Source organism: Sprattus sprattus, assembly GCF_963457725.1.
Source record: "Sprattus sprattus genome assembly, chromosome: 14".
Classification (NCBI taxonomy): Eukaryota; Metazoa; Chordata; class Actinopteri; order Clupeiformes; family Clupeidae; genus Sprattus; species Sprattus sprattus.
This window is the reverse complement of record NC_137912.1, coordinates 4105885-4125598: the sequence shown is the minus strand read 5'-3', so window position 1 is coordinate 4125598 and position 19714 is coordinate 4105885. Positions and strand designations below refer to the sequence as shown.

The 19714-nt window shown below is 43.5% G+C and overlaps 3 protein-coding genes across 3 annotated transcripts in view; all 3 read left to right on the top strand.

The window, feature by feature from the left end:
* Window positions 1-1135: 1135 nt before the first annotated feature.
* On the top strand, window positions 1136-2254 carry LOC308375276 (tetraspanin-7-like; the record flags this gene model as incomplete). Its single annotated transcript, XM_080851352.1, has 1 exon — window positions 1136-2254. Exon 1 carries the CDS (start codon window positions 1139-1141, stop codon window positions 2252-2254), a length of 1116 nt encoding a protein of 371 aa, XP_080707478.1. The 5' UTR covers window positions 1136-1138.
* A 2886-nt stretch (window positions 2255-5140) lies between these two features.
* Window positions 5141-15161, top strand: LOC308375197 (protein adenylyltransferase SelO-1, mitochondrial-like). Its single transcript, XM_080851278.1, has 9 exons — window positions 5141-5853; window positions 6814-7017; window positions 7869-8046; window positions 8320-8450; window positions 8682-8959; window positions 10547-10715; window positions 12310-12495; window positions 12806-12971; window positions 13397-15161. The coding sequence occupies exons 1-9, from the start codon at window positions 5399-5401 to the stop codon at window positions 13613-13615; spliced, it is 1986 nt and encodes a 661-aa protein (XP_080707404.1). The 5' UTR covers window positions 5141-5398; the 3' UTR covers window positions 13616-15161.
* A 1070-nt stretch (window positions 15162-16231) lies between these two features.
* Window positions 16232-19714, top strand: part of LOC308375275 (angiopoietin-4-like) — a gene marked incomplete at its 5' end in the record, with an annotated part of 3547 nt that continues 64 nt past the window's right edge. The window contains 4 exons of the mRNA XM_080851351.1: window positions 16232-16249; window positions 18654-18771; window positions 18993-19178; window positions 19417-19714. The exon at window positions 19417-19714 is cut by the window's right edge and continues 64 nt beyond it. Coding sequence (XP_080707477.1) covers window positions 16232-16249; window positions 18654-18771; window positions 18993-19178; window positions 19417-19714 — 620 coding nt within the window. The remainder of the gene's footprint in view (window positions 16250-18653; window positions 18772-18992; window positions 19179-19416) is intronic.

The window sequence follows — 19714 nt, the reverse complement described above, 5'->3', positions numbered from 1 at the left end:
TTTGCTTCATAATATAGAAATCTATGTGGAGAGCTACACTTAAGTGCAGAGGCCTGTAATGTGATTTATTTCAGGCCATAAATATTTAGGTGGTAAATTAGAGTGCGTTAGTATTACAAAATAGCTGGGCAAAATGGCCGTTATTCCATTATTAAATATTGAACCCAGAGCATGACGATAAATCTTGTGGAAAAATAAGATTTGTATTTCCTATTTGATCTAACACAGCTCATCTGATTTGGCGTGGTGCTCCATCTCTTTATGGGGTTATGTCTTCGTCCATCCAATCTCAATGGTGTAATGAAGAGAAATACCAGAATGTGTCCTTGACTAGTATTGATCCATGACATTGGTCTGACACGTTGGTAGCAGTTGCACAATCTGTATATGAGTGTGGTCTGTTAAGGGTTTAAAGATAGTGTTGTAGTTAGTATAGATATCTGTGCAGAAGGAGACAAATTACATGGACTGGGCTAAAATAAATAACCAACCCAATGATGTTTTTTTAACCCACTGGTACGACGGACGGAACAGATGCGGTACTAAAATCCTGACGAACGGAACAGATGCGGTACTAAAAATCCTGACTAGTGGCTCCCCGAATCGGCGGAAGGGTTTGGACGAGGCACATGCACATACCCCTCTGTGCTTTGCAGTCCTGCAGGACAGACTGAAAGGGGAGCGAAAGAAAGAGGAAAGAACGAGGGAGAGAAAGAGAGACGGCCGACATCAAGCCTTTAGGATAAAGAGGCATTGGCGCATTGGAGAGCAGGCAGGTGGAAGGAATACCCGGAGTAAACATATAAACAAAGCAATGGAGAAATGGGGTGCTGGGGCTGAAGATAACGCTGCCATTCTCCTCCTCGGCTTGGCAGATTTACGGTGAGATGAGGGTGTGAGGGAGCGGTGAGGGGGGGTTAACAACTCGCCATAAAGCATAATCTTGGGGGGGCTGGAGGGGGTTGATAGTTAGTGAGGTGGGGGACATCTGCACAACAACAAAGAGAATCGGAGGTTAGGGAGGAGCGAGAGAGTGAAAGAGTGATAGCGAGAAAGAGAGAGAGAGAGGGCGAGAAAGAGAGAGAGAGAGAGAGAGAGAGAGCAAGCGCAGGAGGTAGATAAAGCCAAAGCCGGGGCCATGAGCTGTGCACTGCCCTACGACTCACTACCAGCGCGGCACAGCCCACGCCGATCCGCCGACGAGTGGGAGCGCGAACGCGAACGTGAACATCAAGCGGCAAGACGGCTGTCCTCGCCCAGGGGCCCGAGCCTTCTCACCCCTCCGGCAGTCCCCCGCTGGCCGTCGGCGCTCCCAGGATACCTGCTCTCACCCTTCCAGGATCGGCAAGACCCACAGCAGCAGCAGCATCAAGAGCTGCAGCAGCGTCTCTCCCTGTCGCTCTGCTCCGAGGCCTCGCTGGCGCCCCCTGTGGCACATGTGGGCCATGCCCCACCCTGCTGCCGAGCGGTGGGCGTCATGCCCATGCTGCGGCTGGCCCTGCTGGCCTTCAGCTGTGTCTTCTGGGCAGCTGGGCTGGCCATCTTCACGCTGGGTGTGTGGGCGCAGGTCTCCCTGGCCGACTACATGCTGCTGTCGTCCAACCGCTACCCCAACGCTCCGCTCATCCTCGTTACCACCGGCGCCGCGGTCACAGCCTGGGGTTTCCTGGGCTGCCTGGGCGTAGCTGCTAACCTGCCCTGTCTGCTGCGTGCCTACGGCTTCGTCCAGCTGGTCGCACTGATGGCGGGGCTCGCCGCCGGCCTCTCCGGGCTCTTCTACCGCGAGGACATCGCCGGTGGGTTCCGCAGTGGCTTGCACAAGGCAGTGGCGGCCTACGGCGAGGACGAGGGTCGGGCGAACGCCCTGGACAGCCTGCAGAGGGTGCTGGAGTGCTGTGGGGCGGAGGGGTGGCGCGACTGGCTCGCCTCCGACTGGGCCACCCAAGATTTCTCCAGCGTCACGGGAGCGTCACCATGGAACGTCTCCTGGGCTTCGCTGCCCGACAGCTGCTGCGTGCGACGCAAGGGCTGCCGCAACCGTCCGCTGCCTGAGGGGGGCAGCCAAGGGGTGGCAGACGCCGGGATCCATCCGCACGGATGCTTCCGGAAGGTGTTCAGCTTTGTCAATGACAATGTCTTTCACATCGCCGCAACTGTTCTTGGCCTGGCTTTCGTTCAAGTGGCGGGCATCACACTGTCATGTCTGCTCGCCAACCGTCTGTCACCACGACTCCAGCGACCGGGGGTTCATTAACATGTGTGTGTGTGGGCCGAGTTACCATCTGGGTCCTTGTGACTTCCACGTTACCCCAGCTGGACATAGCTGTGTCTCAGAAGCCTCAGGACTGACTGGACCTTTGAGGTGCACAGCTGGTCAAATAAATCCATCTGATTTCAAAACTACAGCCTAAGACCAAATGGAGGAATCACCACATGTTTGCAGCCATTATTGTCGTTATTGTGCAATTATTGTTAAATATCCATAAGCCTTTCCATGATCCGGCTTCCATTTGGACAACATCAACAGCTGTGGCAGAGTGGCAACATCTCTATCCAAACTGTTGATTATGCTTTTTTGAAGTTGAGGACTACAGCGACATTACAAAAACACATGTACTTTTAAACACTAAACATAAAGAACTTTCATTGAGGTAATGTATTCCTCTGACTTCATCAGTTCTGCTTCTGTACATAAAGTTATTTATGCATGGGTTTACAAATAAGTATATTTCACAATACTTGAGTTATGTGTATTCTTAGGACATTTCAGAATAAATAGTGAATGAACAAAACAACACATCCTTTGCATCCAAAAGATGAAGAGCACAATACAAGGAACTGTGGGATATACACAAGGGATATACACAAGGCAACATAATTTGGGTATGTAAAATATAATATTGTTCATCATTATAAAACCTTGCCATTTCAAAGTATTTTACCTTTAGGAATTGTATGTCCTTCCCTCAGTATTTGGGATTTACTGTAGATAAAATCAAATTTCTAAAGAGGAAAATAATATTGAGAAAATGAAAATAAATGTGTTGGATAATTTTGCATGGTTGAAAAATATACATTATGAAAATAGTTCAGGTGGTGGAATACTTCCCTGCTGTTCTTACTTTGAACGTGTTGAAGTAAAAGCTATACAAATGAATTTACTGTTAACATGAGGACATAATGCCAAGGAAATCAATATCTCTTTATTGTAACCTGTCCCATTGATGAATCACCACATCATGGGTATTATTACACGAACTGGTGTACTTCTCTTATATATTCATATGCTTCCCATATCATTATTGATTGAGGACACATATATATACAGTAATATATAACACAATCCATCTGATGTGCCTCTGTGGCCACTACACATCTGTCTTGTATATTATAACAGTGACACTCCTTTATGCCCTTGTCTTGGCTGATATTATTACTGTTGGAAAGTTATCAAATAAAAATGGCTGTACTGTATACCTGATGGTCTGTCCAAGAGTGACATTTTATATACGCAGATAGGCTACTATACGCACATGAAGGAGCCAATTATCGGTGGCTATCTACAACACTTTTTATTTTTAAACCTGGACAGCTAGCTCAGATACTACAGCTCAGCAGACTGCTAGGACATATTCTTTGGGAGATAAAGAAACATAAATGTCTCAAATGAGGTAACCGGTGTAATTGTGCCATCTAGTGTCCCTACGTGTGCCAAATTCTGTGCCACTTCACCCATCATATTTTTGAACTTTTAAGAATGTATAGGTTCATTACATTGTATATTGACCCCCATTTATTAAGATTATGCTGGAAACCAGGCATCAATCCCCATGAATAAGCTCAAGATCTGTGTGACTTCCCACGGGCCCTGCCTTTCCTTGGGAGTGAGCTGGTCTCATACGTTTGGCCCTTAGCAATCCTATCAATCCGTGTGACCAGAATGGAGGAGCTGCTTCAAACAGATGCATTTGCTCTCAAACGATGCCCATGGAGGACACAGGTTTGATTCCGGCCTAATGTCATTTCTCCTGTCCACTCCTCACCTCTTCTCCCTCTCATTTCCTGTCCCACTCTTCACTTCGATTAAAGGCCAAAAAGCCCAAAAATGTATATAACAAAAAATTTAAAAAGAGGTACTCACCAGGTTCCACGCTACTTATTATGCAGCTTAAATGCAAACTAGCTCTAGATCACTGCAGGCACATAACAAGATGGAAGACAGCAGTTGATTCGGTGTAGGGAATATAAAACCAAAGCCCAGAGACACTAAAACAGAAGTTGCACCTGATTTGTTTTGCAACTGCTCCCTTTTGTAAATGACTGTCCGAACTTTATTTATACATGCACTATAAGAACGCATGCAGTAGGGTTTCTCTAGATTTTATCAGACATTTAAAGAGGCAGACCAATTTAAATGTCTCTACCCCCAGCACCTTGTGCACCTCTGTTTTAAATTCTCTGAGGCAGAGGCGGTCAATATTGTCTCCCTCTCTATGGCCCGACATGCGGAAGAGTAATGGTCATCTAAACAGCATCTCATTTTCTCTCAAGAGACCGGGGTGGTTAGATCTATGCAGGAACACACTGCTGTGCTGTCAATGTATGGCTAGAGACAGCTGAGATGTGTGTAGAGGCAGGAGGATGAAAGGGTGCTAAATAGTAAAGTGTGTTTGAAAGATAGCATTTAATAAATCTACCACAAGTACTACTACTACAACAACTAATAATAATAATAATAATACACTTTTGCAACTGATAGCAGCAGCAAAGAAACACACTTTTTCCAATACAGGCATTACATTCAATGGCTAAAACACATACAATGATACAACACACATAAGATCAATCCAACATTAACCTGTAGTTGCATTATTTAGTCTAATAATATTAAAAACGCCCTCTCTGTAACTATAACATAACGTATTTTATGTTTCAGGGCATAACTTTATTTGAAAGCTGTATCGAAATCGAGCTCCATACAGATTCCGCACGGTGTCGAATAAATATAATTATTGAGCCAAACAAATACACAGCGGTACTTTCCATCGCTCGGTTTCTGTTTCACTACGGTACAATAACAAATGGCACCAATCAATATAGACATGTTGTGGCGGATGCTATGGTGTTCAATGATGAATAAAGAGTGATCGTTGCAGCAACTACTCAGAAACGCGATGAAATAAAACACATAACTTCGCCAGCTTAGCTATTGGTAGCCTACAGAAACTCCCTTTCAGGTTATGCGCGTACAAACCCATGGCACTCTCACGCCTAGCGCGTGAGAGGATTAATTTCCTACCATTCAGGGTTCATTTTTTGGTCATAGACATCTGAATTCAAAGCCTACGTGGTCATAACCATATTGAGGTCAGCATTTGAGTGGTGCTTTCCACTCGAAATGGACCTCATGGGTACCGTGCTTGGTCGTACACCTCTTGAACGTCTTGCTTTTAATAATGTCGTTTTGCGAACACTACCTGTGGATCCATCAAAGGAACCCGGCTCGAGGATCGTGAAAGGGGCCTGTTTCTCTCGAGTTACTCCGCAGTCGCTAGACAACCCTCAATTTGTGGCAGTGTCTGAACCAGCTCTATCTTTGTTAGGATTGAGCGCTGATGATGTACTGAAAGACCGACGCGGACCTCAGTACCTCAGTGGCTCGAAACTGATGCCAGGTTCCGAACCCGCTGCTCATTGCTACTGTGGTCACCAGTTCAGTCAATTTGCCGGACAGCTGGGTGATGGAGCAGCCTGCTATTTAGGCGAAGTAGAATCCCGCCAACAAAACCATGACAATCCGTGTGGACGATGGGAAATCCAAGTGAAAGGTGCTGGAAAGACACCATACTCCAGGTATGTGACGTTGTTTTTCAAGTACATCCCAAATCTAGGCTATCACTAAAACTAGAGGGAAAAGTTGGTGGTTTAATTTCAATTCTCATGAGCCTGCATTTATATCCGCATTTAAAATCTGTTAATGTCAGTGCTGAATTTAAATGTATCTCAAGATCTCCTAATCTCTATCAAACGTGCAGGTTATTTTTCACATTTCGACCAATGCTGTTAAAATTAGCAGATATATATTTCAAAAGAAAAAAATATGTTGTATTAAATGGAATGCTGAGAGCCCCTCAGTCAAGACAATTCTAGAACCTTACCCACTTATGCCCTAATCACCATCATGTGGCAGCCTATCTCCATTCTGGAGCTACTTAAAGGATTAGTCACACTCATGCCCGGCTTGCACAAGAAATATCACTCTTTACTACTCACTGATGACTTTCAAAAAGTACACTGCTGTTTAATGCTGCATTCATTACAGACTACCAACTCTAGGCCTCAATCAAAAAAGTTGGTTGCTATTTTACTGGAAAAGATTAAGATGACTACATTGCCCAATCTTTGATATACAGTGGGTGATAATTGTCAAAACAAGCAACAAACACTACTGTGTAATTACACATGCTACAAACACTTGTATGTTATTAGACACACATACTAGTGTGTTATTAAACAGGCTACAAACACTAGTGTGTTATTTAACAAGCTACAAACACAAGTGTGTTATTTAACAAGCTACAAACAATAATGTGTTGTTGAACAAGCTACCATCACTAGTGTGTTATTAAACAAGCTTCAAAGACTAGTGTGTTATTTAACATGCTACAAACACTAGTGTGTTATTTAACAAGCTACAAACACTAGTGTGTTATTTAACAAGCTACAAACACTAGTGTGTTATTTAACAAGCTACAAACACTAGTGTGTTATTAAACAAGCTACAAACACTAGTGTGTTATCCCTGTGTTGCAGGCAGTCAGATGGGCGTAAAGTCTTGCGCTCCAGCATTCGTGAGTTCCTGTGCAGCGAGGCCATGTTCGCCCTGGGCGTGCCCACCACCCGGGCGGGCTCCCTGGTGACCTCTGACACCTACGTTACGCGGGACGTCTTCTACAGCGGGAACCCACGGCCCGAGAGGTGCTCAGTCGTCCTGCGCATCGCTCCAACGTTCATCAGGTTAAAGTAACACTATGCAACAATTTGACACTTTTTGAGATATGGTTTTATAGGCAACTAGTTTAGGTTCCATTCTCAAATTCATTTTGATAGCATATGGTTATGTGAAGGACAGATAAACACCTTCTTCTTCCCCACTAGCCATCCTGAATATGCCCTATGTAGTTCTGTGTAACGGGCTGGTACACCCTGCAAAAATGTAAGGAAAGCTTTTACACGCATAACATTGCCAGCTAAACTGCCAAAAAACACCAGTAAGTGTGTTGGCAAGCTTCTATCAATGTCAGCTGGGCTGTTGGTGGTGTTTGCAAGGCTTTTGCATGCCTTTTATGTAGTTAGCTTACTAGTTTTGGAACAGAACTCCGTATTGCTGCTTTAAGGACGCTCTCTCAAACCTGCTCTTAGTCCAGTGGGAAGACTTAAGCTGAGCTGGCGCTGGAAATTCTGCTGCAGTACTGCAGGGCAATGATTTTGTTATGTCCAAAATGTCACTGGGCAACAACAACATAAAGCTGTTAACGGCACCGAGTGAGCTAACTCACACACACACACACACACACACACACACACACACACACATACACACACACACACAGCACCGAGTGAGCTTTTTCCAGATTTACTGCTACTGTCAGATCAGATATTGGACAAGGCATTTGGATCTGGCAAAGAGGCAGAGCTATAAAAATGCTGAGAAACTTGTGTTCTAAATCAGAGAGTTGCATCTTAACACATTTATAGCAATTTATGTCACTCAGTTAGGCAAGCCCACTTTTAATCAGGCTGAAATTTACCCTGCACCACTTTTAAAGCTTAATGAAAAAAAAACTCTGCAAATGAGTTGTCCCCAGGTTCGGGTCCTTTGAGATCTTTCACCCTGCGGATGACTTCACGGGCAGGCAGGGCCCCAGTGTCGGTCGCCATGACATCCGCGCCCAGCTGCTGGATTATGTGATTGACACGTTCTATCCTGACATCCAGAGGAGCCATTCAGACCGCAAGGAGAGAAACGCAGCCTTCTTCAAGGAGGTGCGTTAAAATGGTGAAATGAAAACCAACCGTGTGACCAAAGTCGTTTCATTATTTTGACTTTCTCTGGGTAGCTTGTGTCCATGATGTTTAAAATGCATAAACACGTAGCAGTAGCACGGTGTCATTGTAAAACTGCTTCATACAGACCATGTGATTGTTTTTTTGATGTCACAAATATTAATAATCATTAGGGTTTGTTTCAGTATTTAGAATTCATTAGCATATTTGAATTGTGGCATTTGTAAATGTTTTGGCATCACCGTACTGCAGGTGGCCATGAGGACAGCCAAGCTTGTAGCCCTGTGGCAGAGTGTGGGCTTTTGCCATGGCGTACTGAACACAGACAACATGAGTATCCTTGGTCTCACCATAGACTATGGTCCTTTTGGCTTCATGGACAGGTATTTTGAAGCTTGTATTGCACAAGACTTTACCTTCATACTAAAAAAAACCCTCATATTTGCTCAATAGCCTTATTTATCTTATCTTATAGAGAGTAATGGCATTGATGTGCAGGGCTTGTTTATATTACATTTGTTACACTTATATAGTACAACTCATTTAGCTTTAAGGCATTCATTTTGCACATTAAATAGGATTGCCTGTTCATTTAATAGTACTTCCTTTCTCAGGTTTGACCCTGAGTTTGCATGCAACGGCTCAGACAGAAAGAAACGTTACACTTACGAGGCGCAGCCGTATGTGTGCCGCTGGAATCTGGTGCGCCTGGCGGAGGCTCTGGGGAAAGAGCTGCCCGGGTCCCAGGCCGGGGCCATTCTGGACGACTACATGCCCATGTATGAGGGCTTCTACTGGGCCAACATGAGGAAGAAGCTGGGCCTCCTCCAGCGCGAGGAGCCAGAAGACCAGGAGCTGGTGGCAGACCTGCTAGAGATCATGAACAACACAGGTAACATAGCTTCACCGGTTAGCGGCCTGTCTGTGGAAAAACATTGATATGCTAAGACTATTTATAGATTAACATGACAAAGCGAACGTAGCCGATAACACATGTCTCTATTCTATCTCGTTATGATAGTAGAGCTAGTAAGAATATGCGTGCTGCAGGCACACCATTAAGACTGAAGGTGACATACATGCGTTACCATGGTTAAGTGTGTATGACAGGGGTCGGCAAGTAACTTGGGCCACGGGCCAGAATTTTTCCTTGCCACTAGGTGGCGGGCAAGAGTCTGGGTTGATGCCTATTTAGATGCTTTAGGTGCCTCCTACGTGACCACACAACAACTAGGCCTTCATGGAGAATGGATAAGTCTACTTAAAATAACTAATGATAATAACTCATGTTAATGAGCCCATTGGTGGTCTGTTTGAAAAATGTCATTATTTTAATGAACTCTTTCTTAGCCCCCTCTGTCAATATGGCCTCGCCTATTGTGAATAATAGAAATGATGGACTTCTTTCATTATTGAGCCTCCTAATTAGACCTAGGCTACTACTTGGAGTCTATCTTAGGCTACTTTTATTTCGAAATAGTTGGTTGACGCACCTCCTTACAATGTAACAAGGTTTATTTTTGGGGAAAATAGTGTGCAGAGAAAAGATAGCAAAGAATTAGCTGGGAACGATGTCTTTGTCAAAAAGTCTGAAGAGGAAAGTTGTCAACCAAAACAGAGCCTATAAAGGGGAATGGAAAGACCATGTGTCTCATATCATATGTAATGAAGTTGTCGCGGTTTACAAAACATAAACCTATGTTTTTTATTTCGCAATAATCTTTTTGCAAGACTTCGAGCTGAAGTTCAGATAAAGACGAGTGATGAAATTAAGATGCAAATCATGGTGACCTGGTGTTCTCTCTCATTTCTGCTAAGCATCAGCTTGTCTAATTCGTGAGCCTGTCGACCGGAAAAAAAACAATGCAAAAGGTTTTCCTTTCGTGACCTCATAACAACTAGGCCTACATGGAGAATGGATATCTCTAACATTAGTTATTTTAAGTAATCAACCATGTGAATGAGCCCAATCGCTGGCGGGTCAGAATTGGCCCGGGGCCCGCCTGTTGCTGACCCATGGTGTATGAATAGTCTTGGGTTATTATTCTTTTGCATGCTTGTAGCCTTTAAAAAGTACAGTAGTAGTAAAACGTAAACAAGGCACTGCATACTTTGGGAGGGATTGCTTTCTGTAGGCCTGCTACTCAGGAAAGAGGGTTGGAATTAAGGTATTCTGTCTCATGCTTTTACTGCGCACACACAGTCAACTGAAATATTAGGCATCAGACGTGTGAGACAGCAGCTGTTTCGTTGCCCACACTGAGTGCTTCATTTCACAACATCACAGCTCTCCATATCTGTCCCTCTGTGTCATCCATATTTTTGTCCTTCATTCTCTCTCTCTCTCTATCTCTCTCTCTCTCTCTCTCTCTCTCTCTCTCTCTTTCTCTCTCTCTTTCTCTCTCTCTCTTTCTCTCTCTCTCGCTCTCTCTCTCTCTCTCTCTCTCTCGCTCTCGCTCTCTCTCTCTCTCTATCTCAGGTTCTGACTTCACCAACACTTTCCGCCTCCTGAGCCAGGTGCCGTGGCCCATGGAGGGGGAGGCAGAGGCAGAGGAGGCCGCTCTGGAGCGGGTGGTGGGACTCCTCATGGAACAGGGCATCTCTCTGGAGGAGCTCAAGGTGGCCAACCATCCCACCATGGAGGCCCGGTGAGGGCAGGGAACCATGGGGGATGATAGTCTAGGATGAACCATGGGGGATGATAGTCTAGGATGAACCATGGGGGATGATAGTATAGGATGAACCATGGGGGATGATAGTCTAGGATGAACCATGGGGGATGATAGTATAGGATGAACCATGGGGGATGATAGTCTAGGATGAACCATGGGGGATGATAGTCTAGGATGAACCATGGGGGATGATAGTATAGGATGAACCATGGGGGATGATAGTCTAGGATGAACCATGGGGGATGATAGTATAGGGTGAATGGTCCAAGACCCGGACTTAATTGCTTTGAATTGAATCTTGAATATTATTGGTAGCATTTCAGAAGTTTTCCAATATTTCCTAAACGTAAGACATTCCGAAGAGTATTACTGGGAAAGATATAGTTCTGCCTAATGATACCTGTCTTCTTTTCAAAACATTGCTTGCAGTGCGTAGCAAGGCAAAAACAACTGGAGAATTGGTAGGTTTTTTTAGTGTCTGGTTTACTGAGCTTGTTGATAAAAGCTTTGATTAGACAACTGCAAGTTCAAACAATGCCAGCAGAGTGTGCCTGTCTCTCTCCTCAAATATCCGTGTGAAAACACTGATGAGAATTCATTTGTTCTCCTGGCACTAATTGCATCCCTGAAAACGTCTACGTTGCTAGGACTATGCACAACCTTTTGAGTAGACTAGGCTATGAAAGTGAAGAAGCGCACAGCCTTTCGAGTAGACTAGGCTATGAAAGTGAAACTCGCACAGGCTTTCGAGTAGACTAGGCTATGAAAGTGAAACTCGCACAGCCTTTTGAGTAGACTAGGCTATGAGAATGACCAGCGCACAGCCTTTTCAGTAGACTAAGCTATGAAAGTGAACGCGCACAGCCTTTCGAATAGACTAGGCTATGAAAGTGAAACTCGCACAGGCTTTCGAGTACACTAGGCTATGAAAGTGAAACTCGCACAGCCTTTCGAGTAGACTAGGCTATGAGAATGACCAGCGCACAGCCTTATTAGTAGACTAGGCTATGAAAGTGAAACTCGCACAGCCTTTTTAGTTGACTACGCTATGAAAGTGAAGAAGCGCACAGCCTTTTGAGTAGACTAGGCTATGAGAATGACCAGCGCAATGTAGGAGCTCTGCCATATGACACACCAATATAATAAAGCTGCTCACCACTTAACACATGACCTCACTGTAATGCTAAATGTTGTTCTCTGTTATTCTCCACTTCTCTCTTATCCATTTACATTTCATCATTTAGCAGACGCTTTTATCCAAAGCAATTTACAAGGATGTATACACATTTTACACTGATGGTACACATTAGGGGTTCAGTTTCTTGCTCAAGGACGCTTCGACAGAGAGGAATCGAACAAGCAACCTTCTTATTACTAAACGACTTCTCTACCTCCTGTACCACTCAGCAATCAAACCAGACTATAACAATGCACTACACTCAGAGACTTACTTCCTAAGTTACAAGTGGTCCAAAATGCGAGAGCTAAACTACTAACTAAGACCAAGAAGTTTGACCACATGTGTACAGTTATGTGAAGTACTTTTGTCGCACCGTCATTCTGTCTGCAGTGAGCTGTCGATGATGCTGGAGATGAGCGCGACGAACCCAGGCATGTTCAGCGTTATGTCCAGCAAGCCGGAGGTGGCCAAGCAGCTGAAGAAGCTGGGCAGGCTGAAGGAGCTGCTGGACACCAACCAGAAGGACCTGACGGCCAAACAGAGGGAGGACTGGCTCCGGTGGATCCAGCGATACAGGTGAGGGGAAAAATAATTGAGAATAGAATAGAATATATACTGTATTTATTTGTCATTGCACATGTGCAACGAAATTGAGGTGGCAGCTCCAAGACTTCAGTGCAATTGGAAAGTAAAAAACAATACAAATATATACAATATAACTATACTGATTTACACTGGTGGATCCAGCGATGCAGGTGAAGGGAAAAAGCAAACTGGGAAAGACGTGGGTGGTTGAAAGTGAGACTACATAAAGGAATGTACAGGTGAAAATGATAGATAAAATGGCAATTCTTTTTTTTGCATTTCCTGTTTGTGAATTGCTTAGGAGGAGATTGGCGCGTGAGTGTGATAAGGGGTGTGACAAGAACACTGTGGAGAGACTGAACATGGAGCGGATCCAAACTATGGACAGCACCAACCCACGGTTCATTCTTCGCAACTACATCGCCCAGAATGCAATTGAGGCAGCGGAGAAGGGAGACTTCTCAGAGGTCAGAGATTAATCAGCTTTAGCCTTTAGTTGTTTTTACTAACTTTTATCCATTAATCATGACAGAGAACAATGAATACAGCTTCCAATGCAATGTGAAGCATGCATGCTACTATACTGGAGTTTTAACAGTAAAAGCCCACTTCATAGGCATCACTAAACTGAATAATTCTCCAAGAGTTATTAATTGTCCAATACTCAGTTTTTTTTTACTATGTAAGGATGACAATAAAATTAATTAGAATCAAAACTACACCAAAAGCTCACATAGACCTATACCATTTTCGTCTGTTTTGTAGTTATTGGTCTGAAATCTTTTTAGTTTTTTTAAATGCTTTTTAGTTTGAATTACAATGTTCAGACTTTGAGAGCAAACTTTTTCTGCCTTTTTCAACAAGCTGTGTAAAATGTGTTTGGTGCTTGTAGGTTCAGCGGGTACTGAAGCTTCTTGAGAGCCCATATTCTGCACAGCCTGGTGTGGACCGTCCTGCCTGGCTCGGGCAAGGTCACGAAGGAACTTGTGGGGTTGGCGGATCGGTTGGAACCGAAGTGGAGCCTAACAGGAAGGATGTTGACACAGCGACCCGTTGCCTCCCCTACGACAGCAAGCCACCTTCTTGGGGGAGGGAGATCTGTGTGACATGATCCTCATAGGCCCCTCCCCAACCCCAGATGACTGCAGAGAGGGTGCTGATGTAGTAGACTGTTCTCCTGCCCCTACTGATCTAGAGTCAGTCTAATGAGGCTGATCTCCTAGTCATGCAAGCTGAGGCCAAAACAGGTGGTTGAATTCAGTCAAGGCATTTGAGGGAGTTATTATCATGTACAGTACCAGTCAGAAGTTGGACACACCTTTATTTTTTTGGAGAAGTATTTTCTTAAATGTTTTCATTTTCTACATTGTAGATTTATCCTGAAGACATCTAAACTTTTTTTATCTACCATGTAGAAAATATTTATATAAAGTAAAGGAAAATACTTCTCAAAAAATTAGAAGGTGTGTCCAAAACGTTTGACTGGTCCTGTACCTATGACATGGACTTCTGCGATAAATGGCTTGACTGAATTCTTCCCTTGGCAGGGAGATACTGTCTATCAACATAGCAAGAGTCGAGAGAGTGCCATATTCAGCCTCTTGTCTTGCCCCTCTCTCAGTCGGTCTGTGGTTATCACGGAGGAGATGTAACTGTCAGGAACCCTTTGGTAATCACGTTTGCATTGAGAGTGTTTGTCTGAAGCAACGGGGTCAAATCCATTATTGTTGTGAAGTTTATGAAATAGGTTTTGATTCTTCCAATCCAAATGCTTCCATTTTAGTTGTTTTGATCACAACTGGAATAGACGTGGAAACGTCTCGGTTACTTACGTAACCTCGGTTCCTTAAGCACGGAACAAAGATATAACAACAGGACTTGACCTAGAACAAGTCCATGACACTAGGTCAAGTCCCGTTGTTATATCGCAGTTACTGCGATAAGGAACTTAATGCTTGTGACTTCCATCGTTGGACGTATATTATCGTCTTCTCTTCGGAGTCTTCGAGAACCGCCGTGTGGACACACCACTGTGTACGACTTCACTTGATTGGGTTTGGGCTCGTGCTTGTTTACACAATACCCTGCATTCCTGTGGTTGAAAATGACTGCTCAGACTTCCAGTCAACAGTGACCGGTCTGAACATGATGAACAAAGGTGTTTCTGATTTGATGCTTATATGCACACACACACAAACACACACACACACACACACACACACACACACACACATAATTATCTAGGTACAGCATAATTACAGGCGCAGTACAAGAATGACAGCATTGACAGATGTCCCTCATTAGTGGCTGATTTTCTGAAGCTCTTGTAGTGTTCCTCCAACCTCTTCAGCTCCTCCAACCTCCTCAGCTCCTCAAGTTTCCACAACAGCATTCAGGATGTGGCATCACACTGTTGTGCAATTAGGCCACTATAGTTCTTAAATCATACCTGTAACCGTAAATCTGTCATTACCAGGAATATCTGTAAACATACCTGTTTAACTTTAGTCTTTAAAATATGTAAAGGCAAATGTTGACAAGTGAACAATGCAGAAAGGTACTGATCTTTTTTAATAATGTTAATTTGTACTAATGCAGCTTAAATCAAGTTTTTCACTGATTTCTGCACAAGAATAATGTAATTCTGTAATGCTGAATCCAAATACACCATATATTCATACATGTTGTGTCTGTTTCTGTGTGATCAAGGAAGTTGTAAGACGTGTGTAAGAAAATAGTGTAAGATTTACTAAAAAGTATATCCTGTGAGTGAACAGGTGATTCATGATCAAGCAGCTGTTATCCTATAAACAACAACAAAGGAAAGTCCCCACACTGGATTTGCTCCGACACCTGGGGTCAGAAAGCTAATTAAGGTGTGATTGACTGCAATTAATCAAAGTATGGGAATGGGGGTAGGCCATTGAGAACCATCTCAGACAGCAGGTCAGAGAAACCTGATCTTCTTTTCGTTTCACTGTGAAGCGTGATAGTTATATGGACGTTTCCCATTTCTTTAAACAGTCCTTTGTGTTTTGGCGGCTGCAAGAGTAGGTAGAGCACCGACAAGCAGTGGTGTAGTCCAGGGTATAGGCAGGTATACGGAGTACACCCACTTATTTTTCAGTCAACATTGCGTACCCAGCATACCCACTTCTCAAAACAGGGGGTTTATCCTGTGCTGTATGGGCTGCGTAAAAAAATTAAGAGTATACCCACTTCTCCAGGGACCACTACACCACTGCAGACAAGACAGTGCCCCATTTGTATGGTCTGCTTCTCCACATTCACAGGTGCTTGCTCCAGTCTTGAGGCCCCATCTGACCAGAGCATCTTTGGATCGTCCCGTACTTCTGAGGTTCTGATGCGGTTGAGTGCTTTCCATTGAGCCCATGATCCCTGTCAGGTCTAAACAAACCTGCGAATTCTACCCAAAACACTGAAGCCGAGTGAAAGACAATGATGTCCACCTGATTATCATACAGAACATCAAAAGGTTGCAAGACCTGTTTGCATTTAAAGCCTAGCTCATTGACATTAAAAGCCTAGGAGGGGTCATATGGCTACAGTTGGAGATGCTTGTTATTCAGATCTGCACGGTTGAATCAGGAGTATGTTCCACGCGCTTTGCTACTGCACTTTACTGAAATAAAGAAAGATTGCTGCATCAAATAGAAAGAAACTTCCTTTTTCTTACATATGTTAGTACCTGTTTCATGATGTGAACATGCTCTGTCTTCGTGTGGTACGTCACCTGCAATGGCTACTGAGGCGCCATTTTGGAAGACTGGGTTACTGTTTGACGTTACTCATTTCTTATAGACAAATGTGATGCTTGTCCTCTGTTATTTTGATCAACGTTTGAATTTATATAGTTTACACATTTGGTGCTATGCTTAACAAGACCAGTATCAGCCAAAGAGGGAGGGGCATTTTCATTCTATATAGTAGCGCATGACAAGGCTATGGTGTATAAAACGGTTCCATTCAGGTTAGGTCAAACTGAATCCTAAATGCCTTTGTCATGGTTTAATGTAGGTGGGCCCTCATCAGCTGTTTAGGCCTGTATGTTTATCAGTGCAGGGTTTCATGAGTGGCTGTTGGTTGGTGACTTGATAACGTAACAAATACAAGGCTCAGAGGTCAGCACCTGGCTTCTCGGTGTATGTCTTCAACAGTGCATTTCTCCGATTTCACTGAGTTCATTTTGTTTCTCTTACAGGTGACTTGAACTCATAACCTTATCAATCATAACCACGCTCTATCTACTAAGCAACAGGTTGTTTATGACATAACTCCATGTCAGACTAAATCTGCATTTAGTGAGATTAGCCAGAGAGTCCAGCAGATATAAGGCTCCCTTGTATTGGATGAAGTCATTTAGCCACACCCACGTTTTCACTAGCGCACAAGGTGTATGTGGGTGTGTATTTTATTTTGTGCTTTTGCTTTGGATCTTTCTAGAAACAGGCCTGGAAAGGAGAGCTCTGCTAACTAGACAGGAAAAAGAAGAAGAACGAGGTGTTCACTGAACAGCAGTAGAATCTGTTTTGTAACCTTTGAACAAACATAGCTCCACATGGTAGGCACATACTTTTGTTTAGCTGCTGGAGTTTCAGCCATTTCCTGAAGACTGTCTACTTGGAATGCTAATACTTTGCTTTGGAACTGGAACTGGATACCTTCAGGGGTAGGGCACTATAAAAGCTGGGTCTTTGGACTGTCTTTCGTGTGTGCAAAAGGACAGTGGACAGATTCAACTTTGAAACAAGAAACTGTGAGTTAATGTAAGATAATAATTAGCTAAATGTTCCCTCTGTTTGTATGGTTAGTAATGTGCCCTATAGACATGTCAACAGATACAAAGTGTCAACATAGTATCAAGCAAAGTATTTATGTGTAAAGTCAACATGTTTTCTATTATAAAAAAAATAATCAGATGAGTCATTCACGCTTAACGCAATAGGTTGCTTAAGTGTTTTTATGCAATACACAAACTTTCCTTGCCCTGCTGTTCCAGAGATAATGTGACATGACCAGGTTTTCTCACAATTTAAGTTCATCCCCGCCTCCTGTCTCATCAGCTACTTTAAATGTTAGTGCTAGAGTTAGTATCAGCTAAATATTTAGTGCTGTTGAGAAGTGAGGTACTGGTCATCAACAAGGTTTGTGTTGTGTGTGTGTGTAATTTGGCTTCTGAGTTTTTCTTAGATGAATGCAAATTCTCAACCAAATAGAGTATCTTTAAATAACATACAATATACATTAAATGGAGTAATTGTATTACTTCAAATGGTACTTTTAAGTGGTAGGTGATTTATCCGCTCTTGTTGTGAACTATTTCTCTTTTGTTACCAGATGGACAGAAAACTGTTGCCAGTAATTGGACTGTTGCTTCTCTGCAGCCTTTCTGACCAGACAAATCCACAAAAGGTAAGGCTATACTGAACATGTTACCCAGAGAATGACATAGGTCTTATCAATATTAATTTTAGAATTAGAATTTAGTATTAGAATGACATAAGTTGTATCTTTTTTCGCATTATAACTGAAATGGTTTCTAATCAACTTTCAGATTAAACCAAAAGCACTGACTGCCCAAGGTATTGCCACAAACATTTGCCTGATTATTAAGAGCTAAAAAAGTGACTAAGTTAAATAACTAGTTTGTTTTACCCCTCAGAAATGTTAACATTTGAATCTGCTCCTCCACTCCTTATTTTCAGGTCAAGACTGTACAGCAATCAAAGCGTCCACCCCTAATGCTAAAAGTGGCGTTTACATCATACAGCCAAGAGGAGCTCAGAAACCCTTCAAGGTGCTGCTGCATGTTTACAATTTTGTCAGTAATTATTACATTTACAGGCGGACATATTGCACATAAACTTTCACTCAAAACCGATGGCACCATCATGATGATGATATAGGATAAATCTGGTAAAACAGCCAATTCTCAAAGTCATTTATAAAAAAAGGGACACTTTACTTTTTTATAGAACAATGAAACAATATCTTCAGGTCATCAGAATGCTGTTAATAGTTTTCTCCTCAGTTATCTTATTAATGGAGGACAAGCAGTTGTATGATCTGTGTATGTTTGGTCAATATAATGGGAAAGGCCTGAGAGAAATAATGTTACCTTTCCACAGGTGTACTGTGAGATGCTGGTGGATGCGGGCTGGACAGTATTCCAGAGGCGTACTGGAGGGGAAGTGTCCTTCGACAGAAAGTGGGCAGAGTACAAACATGGCTTTGGACACTTCAAAAGTAAGGTCCTCAGACTACACCAGTGTGTCAGATATGTTTGCATGGTCCATATACAAAAACAGCATTTTAATTTCTGTATGTGTAAATATACTTGGCCAATTCAAATAATTCTGTCTAAAATAGTCTGATTCTTATGTGGATGGGTACCTACCATCAAATATGACCATTTAACCTATCAAGTGTGCGCTAGCCTTACTGATTTCACTGTTATGTCGTTTCAGAGGACCACTGGCTGGGCCTGGCCAAGGTGAGGGCTCTCACCATGAGCAGTGATCAGACGTCCGTCCTCAGAGTAGACCTGTGGGACTTTGAAGGGGGATCTGCTTCTGCAGAGTACAGACATTTTAGAGTCGGTAATGAACAAGCGGCCTACAAACTCAGTGTTGGAACTTACAAAGGCACTGCAGGTATGTTAACTCTATTGAAGATATAAATTACACAAAATATTTCATGTTTCATGTACATTTATGAAGCGGCCTTCCCTGGATTCTACAGAAAATTCAAAATTCATCTAAACGTCTTCTCTGCACACAGAAAGAGTAGCCACTGTACCTACACACTCTATGAAGTATAGTTGCTTTGATAACCTGCCACCTCTGTATTCTCCTCATCCCCGTCCTCCTCTGTGATCCTCATACTGACCAGGCGATGCTATACGCGGAAGATACAGTGGCATTGACCAGAATGGCTTTGGATTCAGCACAGTGGACCGAGACAATGATGGCTGCTCCCCGTGCATCTTTGGGGACATCGCTACAAACGACTGTGCGTCATCAGAGGGGGGCGGCTGGTGGTTCAGCGGCTGCGGCTCCGCCAGCCTCCACGGGGACTGGCACCCAGCGGGCGACAACATAGGCTGGGGGTCTGGACTGCACTGGGACACCTGGAAAGGCCCGGCCCCATACTCCCTACGAGCCACCCGAATGATGGTGAAGTCCATGTG